General features: G+C 35.7%; 1 protein-coding gene across 1 annotated transcript; it reads left to right on the top strand.

The window, feature by feature from the left end:
* Nucleotides 1-254: 254 nt before the first annotated feature.
* LOC111050105 lies at nt 255-14,056 on the top strand (the record flags this gene model as incomplete). The annotated part of the gene is made up of 5 exons (XM_039445102.1): nt 255-441; nt 3,458-3,623; nt 4,990-5,134; nt 6,528-6,839; nt 13,972-14,056. Coding segments are annotated over 5 exons (895 nt in total), but the record flags the coding sequence as incomplete, so codon positions are not given.
* Nucleotides 14,057-14,482: the final 426 nt, after the last annotated feature.

Below are 14,482 nucleotides of genomic sequence, written 5' to 3' on the forward strand. Positions count from 1 at the left end.
AAAGATATATTCTCTTGTAATACATTAATTTCTTTTGTAATATCTTGATTGTATTAGTGAACCAATTTTATGTAGGCTATCTTTTTTCCGTTTTGCAGGAACAACAGCGGCAGCTTAATTTTCGTTTATAAAAATTATCAATTATTTCATTTTAATTATTTGTGTTTTGTTTGAATGAATTGTGTTTTGTATTGTGTACAGGGTCTGCTGAAATCAACGCCCAGCCACAAATCAGGCGTGATAATGCTGGGCAGTCGGATGGCCGGGAGCTACCGCCGCCACCAATCGGGCATGTTCGCAGGCCGACTGTGGCTGCATCATCACCCACCAAGCAACCGCAAAGCAACAGCAACACGATGGCAACTACGGCTGCATCTGCGCTGGGTGGCCTCGTCCTGTGGGGCCTCTCAGGCCTGTGCCCAAGCCGTCCAACATTATCAGGTAATTCGAAATTTTGTGAATTTTGGAAAAATATTTGTTGTGTATCAAAGCGTGATACGCGTATCAAGTGGATGTGATACGTGTATCAAATATACCATAGTGTATAATATACCATAGCCACCTCTAATACTAGAGGTATTGCAATACGATATTGCAACGTCGCAGTGAAGGCCTAGAATCTAATACATGATTGGTGAAAAAGATCAGCTAGTATTTTTTTTTAAATCATGTACTACTAGCAGTAACCCGTGCTTCGCAAGGGTCTATTTTAAACTTGACGTAATGAAATCCAGAAGAATTTAAATAGGCCTATAAGAATCCTAGGGTTGATTAAGAATTTATAAGCAGCATTTCAAGTAATCTCCAGTAGTTCAGAACTGATGATGCGTCAACATAATTTTCCTATAGTACTTTACACCTGTATACGTGTATAATCCAGCTCTTTAATATAATGTCTGTCTGTAGTTTTCTGCTCGTAAGCAGGTCCTTCTATATGGCAGCAGCCCTCCCTCTCTTCTATTCTCTACTATAATAAAATAATATAATAAAATTTTTTAATTCCGACCATATGATTTGGTGATTTTTTTATGAAATCGTATGTACTATTAATGAAGTTTGAACATTATTCTGAAAAATCTAGAAGGAAAATTGAAATTTGGGCTTCCAGGTGCACGAGATTGATATTTTTAGAATCTATGTTCAAATTAGGAGATCTAAATCATTCCCGTTTTTCCGAAATGCAATCAAGAAGTTGGCATGTTTTGATGCGAACAAACGAACACACGAACAACAGACAGACAGACAAAAGATATTTATTTCAAAAAAATGCACTTTACATACAAAGTAATAATCTTATGTACTCATTATCATATAACACAACAACAAAGAATAAAATCAACCTCATGAATACAGTAAGCCAAGTAATCTTTAGAAATGGGTCTGCATGGGCAAAAAATGCCTGTGCGCAAACCAGAGTTGCATATTATAAGTTTGTTAGAATGAAAGGAACACAAATTTTGCTGCATTCAGAATCCTATTTTATATTATTATTATGTACAGAGGATTATTGGATAGCTCAAAAAAATAATAAAAAGGTTATTATTGTAATGATGCATACAGATTCCAAGAACAGTAGTCAGGTTGTCATACCAGCGAATTTATCAATTAAGTAGGTATAATTTGTTGTGTGATGAGTTTTCTGAATTGTCCACTCCCAGCTGTATTAAAATTTCTTCAATTTCAATTTAAATAAGGATTTTGAGACGTCCTGAAAACACTATGTGGTGTGGGAAGTGACGAGCCTACACACAACACAACCCTACTCTCTCTTATTATATAGATTAGATATATACATTTAATTAGTATTAGATTATAGGCTACACTGCGGCGTTGCAATATCGTAGGCCGGGCTTGTATTAGAGGTGGCTATGAATGTACGCGTGTATGAAGTAAATTTGATACGTGTATCAAGTAGATAATATACGTGTGTGAAGTGGATTTGATACGTGTATCAAGTAGATATATATGTGTGTAAAGTAAATTTGATACGTGTATCAAGTAGATAATATGTGTGTAAAGCAATTTGATACGTGTATCAAGTAGATAATATATGTGTGTGAAGTGGATTTGATACGTGTATCAAGTAGATAATATATGTGGTGAAGTGGATTTGATACGTGTATCAGTGGATAATATATGTGTGTGAAGAAATTTGATACGTGTATCAAGTAGATAATACGTGTGTGAAGTGGATTGATACGTGTATCAAGTAGATAATTACGTGTGTGAAGTGGATTTGATACGTGTATCAAGTAGATAATATATGTGTGTGAAGTGGATTGATACGTGTATCAGTGGATAATATCTGTGTGTGAAGTAAATTTGATACGTGTATCAAGTAGATAATATACGTGTGTGAAGTGGATTTGAACGTGTATCAGTAGATAATATACGGTGTGAAGTGGATTTGATAAGTGTATCAAGTAGATAATATGTGTGTGAAGTAAATTTGTACGTGTATCAAGTATATTTTGATTTTCCACAGATGCATTTTTTATATCCACAGACGACAAAAGTCTCAGCTGTTTTTCCAAGGATTAAATATATCCTTTTATGTCGTTCAGCGAGTTTTCCCAGGGATGAGACCTAGTGCAATCGAATTTTTATATCATGTTCTAAATTTCGTGAAAATCGTTAGAGCCGTTTTCGAGATCCGGTGAAAACAAACATATAAACAGAAATTGCACGATTAATAGTATAGGATAGAATTATAGTACCCTTCAAAATTAATGAAATAATACTAGTAGTCTTGTGAACAGTAGACCTCAGCAGTATTTTCATCAACAAATACCTGATTGAAACTATAGACCTTATGGAAATACAGCAATAGACTGGCTTCTCCACAATCTGTGTACTCACTTGTCAGCTGATTTATGATGAATATTCTAGTATGATTTTTACTCTAATATTGGCGTATGAAGGAGGCTCCTTTTTCCTTTTATATTATCCTTGATATGCAAAATTTCCAAAAACCTTGTATATAAACGCAATTAAAAAAGGACATACCTGTCAACTTTCATGAAAATCTATCACCGCGTTTCGCCGTAAATGCGCAACATATAAACATTCAAACATTTTATGATTTATTTATTTATTAGATAGAGCGAACAATACAATAGTCGGAAAAGAAAAAACAGGCTATTGCCCAAAACTTCTTCAATTCCTGATTTTGTCACAAATCGTCCAATATTATGTAGGTTATGTTCATTCAATTCAACACAAATCTTCAATCTGAAACTATAACATAAGGAGAAATTCCGAACGTCGACCTGAATCTTAGACCTCACTTCGCTCGGTCAAAAATTAATACAATTTGTATTCTTGTTTAATTTTTCTATTTCTAAAGGGTAGGCTACTATAATTTTATTTTATAAATGTGTGTTTTTATTTCATTATGTTCTACTATCACTTTTCTAAGTCTACTATTCTAATCTAATATTGTTGTTTTGTGTTTCAGTAGACAAACAGGAGTGATGTCTAAACAGGCTCCACTGGCCAGCCGCCTCCACGGTCTCAACAAGGGGGTTCTCTCCACTCCGTCCCCTCTCAAGCGACCCGGATCCATGCTCAAGTCAGGCATTAAACCCATTGAGTCCATCCTCGGCACGGTCGGCCAGCTCAGGGTAAGGAACACACCTAAATTGCACCTTATTTAGACCTAGGCTCAACTTACATTAACGCGACTCAGGTGGAGAAGAGACTGGACTCTAGTGGAGAGCATGTGTTTTCAAATGGTGACGTCGCGGAGACTAGAATCGCTGGTCTGAGTGTCACCATTTGGAAACCCATGCTCTCCACTAGAGTCCAGTTTTTCTCCACCTCAGTCGCCTGGGTGTTAGTTTAGCCATAGAGTGGGGGTGTTCGCATAGGGCAGAGGAAAGAGTCTTCATATCAAAATCAAATCAATTCTGCATTGAACAAAATATGATCGTAGAGGAATATCTCGTGGTATGGGTCGTTTATGTTGCAAATTTCAAGCCGAACTTTCTATTATATTACTAGTAGTTCTGTGAACAGTAGACCTCACGCAGTTTTCTCAACCAGAAGTATCTGGTGTCACCTGTTCTAGTTGCAGCGGTATGAGTCTTTCTCCAAATTATCTGTCATAGTTTTACAGTCTATCATAAACTGCCTTAGAGATGGTAAAGATGATGATGACGTTTTCTGGTGACACCAGATACTTGTGGCAATGCATGCAATGAATAATCAACTTGTCAGCTGATTGAATTTATTTATTTATTAGAACAGTCACAAACACGATATTGGAAAGAGAAACAGGCAATTACCCAAAACTTCTTCAATTCCTTGATTTTGGCACATAAATAGTCCAAAGTAAGTTAAGTTTAAAATTTCTGTTTTCACCAAAGATTAACACTCAAGAATACGTATTCGAGATATGACTGATGAATTTTGAAGGGTTGATAAGAGCCGGAAATAACAAAACAATCCGAAAGTTTCAATAATATGAAATAAACTGAAATTTTGAGCAGAAAAAATTAAGGTACCCTAATTTCATGTATTCTATAAGTTTCATTACTTTCCTTGCCCTATTACCATAGGTAAGGAAAGTATTGCTTTCCGAAAAAAATTAAGGTACCCTAATTTCATGTTTTCTATACGTTCAAGGTCCCCTGAGTCCAAAAAGTGGTTTTGGGTGGGTATTGGTCTGTATGTGTGTGGTGTGTGTGTGTGTGTGGTGTGTGTGTGTGTGTGTGTGTGTGGTGTGTGTGTGTGTGGTGTGTGTGTGTGTGTGGTGTGTGTGTATGAGTGTATGTGCGTCTGTGTACACGTATATACTCTTTTCTATGGTTTATACATTATATGCCATGGTTTAAAGTAGGCACATCCATTGAGAATGTATATGCAAAATGTTAAGTTAATCATTTGAGTAGTTGAGACGTGATGATGTGTCATTCGTGAATTTCCTATCCTCTACGTGTATAAGCCAGTTCTTTTCTCTTATATAGATTGTTGTGTGTTTTGTTTCAGAAGAAAGATGAGTTGGGGACACCGCAGAAGCGAAAACTTGGTGGGGGTGCCAGAGGAGGGGTTGCAAGGGGAGGCAAATCCACCGCCAAGATGATCCACAAGGGGGCGACAGTTGTGCCCCGAACCACGCTATCGTCCACTCTCGGTCAGTACTAATTAAAAACTAGACAAACTGAAAACTTGATATACTGAAATGTTGAAGAATTTAAAATAGGCATTTTACCATTCTCAATAAATTAATAATCCATATGCGAAATGTCAAGTTAATCAGTTGAGTAGTTGAGACGTGATGATGCATCAAACATAATTTTCCTATCCCCTACGTGTATAAGCCAATCCTTTCCTTTATTATAGATTAATTTGAAACATGATTTTTTAATGATAGTACTTGACGAGATGAACATTTATATGCCATCACATTGGTGAAATTCTCTCCTATTCTTGATTTATAAGCATTTGAAGATTTCTGTGATCTGAGAGTGGAGGTGAGATTTTATGTTTGAGTGAACAACTCGGCCTGTATTGTAGCTAAACGTCTCATATTATAGCACAACACTTGCTAGATCATATCCTTTATTGTAGATTAATTTAACACATGATTTATTAATGATTTTCGATGAATTTGACACATGATTTATCAATGAATTTCGATGAATTTGACACATGATTTATCAATGAATTTTGATGAATTTGACACCACCCTGTTTTATCTATGAATTTCGATGAATTTGACACCTGTTTTATCCATGAATTTTTATGAATTTGACACATGTTTATCAATGAATTTTGATGAATTGACACCACCTGTTTTATCTATGATTTCGATGAATTTGACACTTGTTTTATCCATGAATTTTTATGAATTTGACACCTGTTTTATCTATGAATTTCGATGAATTTGACACATGAATTATCAATGAATTTCGATGAATTTGACACCACCTGTTTTATCTATGATTTCGATGAATTTGACACCTGTTTTATCCATGAATTTTTATGAATTTGACACATGTTTATCAATGAATTTTGATGAATTTGACACCTGTTTTATCTATGAATTCGATGAATTTGACACTTGTTTTATCCATGAATTTTTATGAATTTGACACCTGTTTTATCTATGAATTTCGATGAATTTGACACATGAATTATCAATGAATTTGACACTGTTTTATCCATAAATTTTTATGAATTTGACACCTGTTTTATCTATGAATTCGATGAATTGACACCTGTTTTATCCATGAATTTTGATGAATTTGACACCATCACGATTTATCAAGGAATTTTTATGAATTTGACACATGATTTTTTAATGAATTTCGATGAATTTGGCACATGATTTATTTATGAATTTTGATGAATTTGACACATGATTTTTTAATGACTCGATGAATTTGGCACATGATTTTTTATGAATTTTGATGAATTTGACACATGATTTTTTATGAATCTCGATGAATTTGACACATGATTTATCAATGAATTTCGTTGAATTTGACACCTGTTTTATCTATAAATTTGTCTGAATTGATCAGGTGTAATGAACACAGACCTGGACAACATAAAGTTAGAGTCGTACGCCGGCGGCACAGGTGAGCCGGATGTGGTGGTCGGTCTCCCCGACGACTTTCCGCCCCTGGGCGATCTGCCCCCGATCACACCGGACAGCCCCCCCAGGCCACTCACCCTGTGCCCGCTCACGGGCAGAGTGCTGGCCAGGGCAGAGGGGGAGCCTACACCCCGCCTTCGCCTCCAAGGTGGATATCCCCACCACCACGACCACCATTCAAGAGATCATTACTACCACTACAACGGCAACAACTGTCGCCCAGCCACATATCATCAAGGTTGGTAATATGTTGAAAACAAAACTACGGAATTGTAAAAAAAATTGTTGTGTATCAATAGGTTGATACGCGTATCAAATCAATGTAATAGGTGTATCAAATTAATGATACGTGTATCAAGTGAGTGAGATATAAGTACGTCACGCATTTGAAGAGGCTAAAACTCACCACTGCTCAAAGAAGGGCGGCCATTTTGGCAAAACTTCTTGGGAGAGGTGAGGCTTTTGACCCTGCGAAGTTTCGAAGGGACAAGAAGAAAAAACCCAAAAGACCAGTGATGGGTGAAAACCAGACACAAATGTGGGTCAAGAGGCTGAGTCAAGCGTGGCCGGCGCCCTAGAGGCAGTTTGACGTCCCCTCTCTCAGCGGAAGGACCTACAAAAGACCTGGAGTGGAACTCAAAGTAGGTCACGAGTTTTGGGTGGAGAGACCAAACCTCACCACTGCTCAAAGAAGCGCGGCCATTTAGGCAGAACTTCTTGGGAGAGGTGAGGCTTTTGACCCTGCGAAGTTTCGGAGGAAGAAACCCCATGAGACTGATTGATTGATCGAATACTTTATTTATGTAGATTACAATATATATACTGGCCGATACACTTATATAAAATAGCTTACAATACAGCAAATATTATAGATGAATTTACATAATACTAGACTAAGAAAATTATTATTGAACTGTATATGATACGAAAAAAGCTATTTGTAATAACTAAAGATAATTGTAATGCATGTACATAAATTGGCGGAGCTTTGGACATCAAGTATCATGTCCATTCTTCGAAACAATATTCAGAATATCCTTCCCACTAACTCTCTACCAAATCTCTACCGAGACCAGAGATGGGGGGAAACTCCAGGCACAAATGTGGGTCAAGAGGCTGAGTCAAGCGTGGCCGGGCGCCCTAGAGGCAACTTGGCCGCCCCTTCCTCAGCGGAAGGACCTACAAAAAGGCCAGGAGTGGAACTCACGTAGGTCACGAGCACTAATCAGTCTGAAGAGACTGCCAAGCATATCACACTGGATTGCAACCAGGTGATGAATGGAATGTTAGTATAGGGAAAAACTCCTGGTTCTTGTAAAGGACACAGGTATTGGTTTGCCTAACTAACATACTACTTGGGAACACAATAAGCTTCGGTTGACGTGTGGGGTTCTTTGAATCTTTGGATCCTTGAATCCGTCCCTTCTAAAACAATAAACAATATAAGTCACGCTGCCTCAAATTATCAAGGTTGGTAATAAGTTAGAAAAGGACGAAATTAGATTTTTTTTTTGAAAAAATTGTCGTGTATCATTAGGTTGATACGCGTATCAAATCAATGTAATAGGTGTATCAAATTAATGAAACGTGTATCAAGTAAATGAGATACGTGTATCAGTGAAATAATTGATGCTGACCGCTACTACAACTCAAGACTATTTATTTTTTTATGGATACTGTAAACAATACAGTAGTCGGAAAAGATATAACAGGCTGTTGCCCAAAACTTCTTCTATTCCTAATTTTGTCTTAATTGTCCAAATTTTCAATTTCAATTTTATTGATGTCATGCATTGTACAATAATACAATATTGACACAAGTCAAATACAAAGTCACAATGGTAATTACATTGCAAAAAATATTAAGATATTTAATAACAAAAATAATTCAATTCGCTGCCAAGATGGCAAGAATCACATCATTTTAAAAATGTCTCAGTTCAAAAAATTCCATTATACTGTAAAAGGATTTTTCGATCAGCCAATCCTTCAACTTAATCTTTAACAAAACTTCAGAGTCAATCTCAGATATAAAAGGTGGGAGAGAGTTCAATATTTTCCTGCTCATGTGATCCGGACTACTCTGGAAAAAGACGTTCTATGAGCATCTATATTAGAGCATCTATATTGTTAGCTATGTCCATTTCAATTTATACACTAAGGGGCGTTTTCCGAGCTCGGAATCTATAAGTTCTGACTTATAAGCCCTTCACTCAGATAGCGAAATTATAAACTCCAGGGTCTAACGTGATCTCTAAACTCCAGGGTCTATTTGAGTCCTCGACTACGTTAACGCTCTGACTCGGAAAGCCAATTTTTTCCGACTCCAGAGTTTAAAGCTAGTTAAAGTCTAGAACTTAGCTAAATCCGAGCTCGGAACCGGCCCTAAATCATCAATCTGAATATACAAATCAGAATAAAACAAACAATTTTAAATTTAGATAGATTAATATAAAACTTCCGTAAAACCATAGAACAAACTTTTCACAAATTCACAAAATAATTCTATAAAAATAATAATTTCAAGCTCAAAAATATATATAAATATTTATTTATTTAATTATTCAGACCTACGCAACTTTCAGAAGAGTACTACAGGCTTACGCCCAAAACGGTATATTAATGACTATAGTAAGGTCCACGTTATAATGGCAATTTGATTAACATTGGTGTTGCTATCCTTGTCTATCATTCCACAAAGCAGATAGCTCTATCATGTTATGTATCAAATTATGGTGTTGTGTATCGAGTTGAGATGATACTGTATCATATTGTCGAACACTAATTTATTGATATAGTGAGGTCCATGTTATAATGGCAGTATTTGATCAACATTGGTGTTGCTATCCTTGTCTATCATTCCACAAAGTCAATAGTTTCAATCAGGTACTGTGGATGAGAATACTACAATATTACCGTAAAAATCAGACTATAGAATTATTCATCATTAATCAGCTGACAAGTGATTACACAGATGTGTGGAGAAACCAGTCTATTGCTGTATTTCCATAAGGTCAATAGTTTCAATCAGGTACTTGTGGATGAGATACTACAATATTACCGTAAAAATCAGACTATAGAATTATTCATCATAAATCAGCTGACATGTGATTACACAGATGTGTGGAGAAGCCAGTCTATTGCTGTATTTCCATAAGGTCAATAGTTTCAATCAGGTACTTGTGGATGAGAATACTACAATATTACCGTAAAAATCAGACTATAGAATTATTCATCATAAATCAGCTGACAAGTGATTACACAGATGGTGGAGAAGCCAGTCTATTGCTGTATTTCCATAAGGTCAATAGTTTCAATCAGGTACTGTGGATGAGAATACTACAATATTACCGTAAAAATCAGACTATAGAATTATTCATCATAAATCAGCTGACAGTGATTACACAGATGTGGGAGAAGCCAGTCTATTGCTGTATTTCCATAAGGTCAATAGTTTCAATCAGGTACTTGTGGATGAGAATACTACAATATTACCGTAAAAATCAGACTATAGAATTATTCATCATAAATCAGCTGACAAGTGATTACACAGATGTGTGGAGAAGCCAGTCTATTGCTGTATTTCCATAAGGTCAATAGTTTCAATCAGGTACTTGTGGATGAGAATACTACAATATACCGTAAAAATCAGACTATAGAATTATTCATCATAAATCAGCTGTCGAGTTGATTATAAATTGCTGCCATGACGCATACAATCAATATCTCAATGTAACTGGTAAAAAATCATTTGCTGTGCAGACTATTAATTGTATGCCTCATTTAATACAATTTTTATGCACTATTAAATGAACTATTGATTGCTTGCAATAACGCTTGTAATTAATAACTAAAATAACATAGTACTGTCTCTCGAACTTTCTCTGCTTTGAACTCGGGCTGTCCTGTTGCCAGTATGTCTTGAAGGATATTAGCTTTTGATGTTAGCATTTTTTGATACACCAACCCAACAGCCATTAGCCGTTTTCACACCGATATCTCGCCGACACGACAGATACAGACAGGATTTACTCTGATGGACAGTATAAGAGGAGGATGCGGTTTATAACTGCGCGAGGTCTACTGTGCACAGAACTACTAGTAATATCATATCAATGTAATAGGTGTATCAAATTAATGAAACGTGTATCAAGTAAGTGAGATACGTCTATCAAGTAAGTGAGATAGTGTATCAAGTAAGTGAGATACGTGTATCAAGTAAGTGAGATACGTGTATCAAGTGAAATAATTGATACTGACCCCTACTACAACTCAAGACTATTTATTTATTTATTGGATACTGTAAACAATACAGTGGTCAGAAAAGAAAAAACAGGCTATTGCCCAAAACTTCTTCAATTTCCTAATTTTGTTCAAATATTATGTGGGTTATGTCCATTTCAATTTTACACTAAATAATCAATCTGAATATACATATCAGAAAAAACAAACAATTTTAAATTTAGATAGATAATAATAAAACTGCCGTAAAAACATAAAGCAGATTTCAAATTCACAAAATAATTCTATAAAAATAATAAATTAATAAAAATAATCTATAATCTATATTTTTATTTTACTATAAAATAATAAATAATCAATTTTAGACCATAAAAATTTAAATTCAAATTCTTCTTCTTAAAATAGGCGTGCTACCTATTCTCTCTTTCCAATTAGCCTTTTTTTCTTCAGCCTTTTTTTCTATTTTCTATTGTGTCTTGTATTTTTCCTATTATAATCTTTCTTCCAAACTATTAATATTGCTATTTTTCGTTTTTTTCTTTCTTTTACTAATTTAGTTTCAGTTTGTGTAAACAATTGATTTTCAATGAGGCTTGTTTTGGCATAAAGCTGTAAGCCTCTATATGTTGTTGTAATTTTTTCTATTGATGTTAAAAAATTTCAAGATCAAAAATATAATATAAATATTCATTTATTTAATTATTCAAACTACGCAACTTTCAGAAGAGTACTACAGGCTTACGCCCAAAACGGTATATAATGACTTTAGTGAGGTCCACGTTATAATGGCAGTATTTGATCAACATTGGTGTTGCTATCCTTGTCTATCATTCCACAAAGCAGATAGCTATATCTTTTTCTATCTCTGCAACGTTATTAGATTGTTTTCAACAATGTAGGAATAATAATTATGACAAAGTATTTAATCTCAATTATGAAAATGCATTGGAAATATATACGATGAATAAAATATTATCGATTATATTTAACAAGAATAAAAAGTTAATATTACATGAGATACACTGCTATCAGGTCTTCTCTATAGAAGACATTGGCTAGGCAGAGATTCGGCAACATGTTCTCCTATCTTTCTTCACTGCCATTAAAATCGTGGACCATTACAATTTCAAAGAACAATAAGCAAAAATGCAATAAAACATGATCATCATTAACAGGGAATTATCAACAATATTTATAACCTGAGAATAAAAAATGAATGGCAATTATATAATTGAATTTAACTAAGCTAATAATTGACCAAAGTTCAAATATTTGAAAATGATTCTTTCTTATTGGACCACTATAAAATTAATATAGTTGCTATGGAAAAATGTGTGATTTGAAATCTTAATTATCAATATTACCATCGAAATTTTATATTTGTTTGCTTTTAAATGTTTGTTTGAATTAAGTTTTCTTAATTTTGAACTTTATAAAATACTAGCCGTCAGGCTCGCTTCGCTTGCCATATCCGTCAAGCCAGGGGGCTCCGCCCCTGGACTGTAGTGAATAGGACGTGGGAGTCGATGCACAAACGCTCTTCCAGAGAGTAGGCGTTTAGTGACGCGTTTTCCCCAGTTAACAATTCTCTTTGTAGAGGATTTGTGACACTTGCAATCGAGTCTTATGCGAGTACGCATTGAGTTGGTGATCGCTCTCTCGACATCTCAACCACAGGGCGTGGTCGTGATCCTGCTTCTTCCTTCTCAAGGTATCTGGGCATCCTCAGTGATCATGTTGTGGTGTAACACTGACTTCAAGGTAATAAACACGAACTTTATTATTGCTAAAAATGTGTCTTCCTTCTAACATTTCCGAGCCCTTAAGTTCCTCCGAAGCCTCCGAAACCTATGACCCGCTCGGCCACTACAGGACCCCCGACTGGATCGTCCAAGAAGGAGATCAGCAGGCTCGCTTTGCTCGCCTGCATTTTTCATTTGAGCATTTTTATCATATGTTAGGACAATCCAGTCGGGGGTCCAGACTAACGTCTGGCTAAACGGATATGGCGAGCGAAGCGAGCCTGACGGCTAGAAATATAATATTCCACGATGAAGTAGCAGTGCCCAATCAATTTTTCCGCGATAAATGCATTAAATCTTCAACTTGGTGCCAACCTAACAAAGTCAACTCAACTTAATGCCAACCTGACAAAATTATTAATTTAGTTGCCAGTTAACAACTGTTTCGAAGAGGTAATCTCTCTAGATTATAGTTCTATAGTAACATATGATATGGAAATTTCAAATAATTATTATAATTAAGAGATGGGAGAAGAAGAATATACATGCTAAAAGACGAACTTAAACCCTTAAAAACAAACCCTTAGAGTTGAAATATTGCCAAAAGATTTCTTAGTGCGCCTCTAAAGGGCCAACTGAACATACCTACCAAATTTGAACGTTTTTGGTCCGGTAGATTTTTAGTTATGCGAGTGAGTGAGTGAGTGAGTCAGTCAGTCAGTCAGTCAGTCAGTGAGTGCCATTTCGCTTTTATATATATAGAAAATATTCAGGAAGTGAAAGTGCAAATTTTTTAGTGAGAGAAAACATAAAGAAACCAATATAAATATAACCTATAAACTTGAATGTAATAGGAAATGACATTGGGTAATACGGCGAGACAGAACATCCGAAAGGATCTCTTTGCCGATAAAAGCCATAAGAATAATAAATAGAATCGTGGACCCCACTAAAAAGCATCCTCTTTACCATAGAGAAACAATAGCGTAAGAGATATCCCATGGTATAGGGCGTTTATGTCGCAACTTTTACTGTTATCCCAAGCCGATAGTTCACGTAGTTCTTTCCCATACAGCTGTGTGACGCTGGTAGTCTCTCAAATTGTGCCGTTCACATTATCACCCCAACAAAACAGTAAAAACTGACATTAATCGACAGTAATCGGCTTGAGATAACAGTAAAAGTTGCGACATAAATTCCCTATACCATGGGATATCTACTTACGCTATTGTTTCTCAATGCTTTTACTTTGTATAATTTTTGTTGAATGTTGCAATATTGTATTTTAATTTGTGATTCTACTTACCACTTAGTTGCCTTCTAACCCTCATTCTTGGGTAATTTTCATGTTGATTTTTGAATTGAATAATTTGAATTTTGTTGCAGGTGAGATGAGTTCACAAGAAATTCCAGCCAACGTGGAGCCAGCAACCGTATCTGTCAGAAAAGTTGCGTCCAGGTCTAGAGCCAAGTGAGTTATCTAGACAAATTCAATAGCAATAAAAAACTTAATACTATCAAATAACCTCTATCCATAGCCCAAATATCAACCAGATTTGCATTTTACTTCCTTGCCCTATTAGCATAGGTAAGGAAAGTATTGCTTTCCGAAAAAAATAAGGTACCTCCATTCTAAATTTCTATACGTTTCAAGGTCCCCTGAGTCCAAAAAACTGGTTTGGGTATTGGTCTGTGTGTGTGTGGTGTGTGTGTGGTGTGTGTGTGTGTGTGTGTGTGGTGTGTGTGTGTGGTGTGTGTGTCGTGTGTGTGTGTATGAGTGTATGTGCGTCTGTGTATACGATATCTCATCTCCCAATTAACGGAATGACTTGAAATTTGGAACTTAAGATCCTTTCACTATAAGGATCCGACACGAACAATTCGATCAAATGCAATT

Source organism: Nilaparvata lugens, unplaced genomic scaffold, assembly GCF_014356525.2.
Source record: "Nilaparvata lugens isolate BPH unplaced genomic scaffold, ASM1435652v1 scaffold6161, whole genome shotgun sequence".
Lineage (NCBI taxonomy): Eukaryota > Metazoa > Arthropoda > Insecta > Hemiptera > Delphacidae > Nilaparvata > Nilaparvata lugens.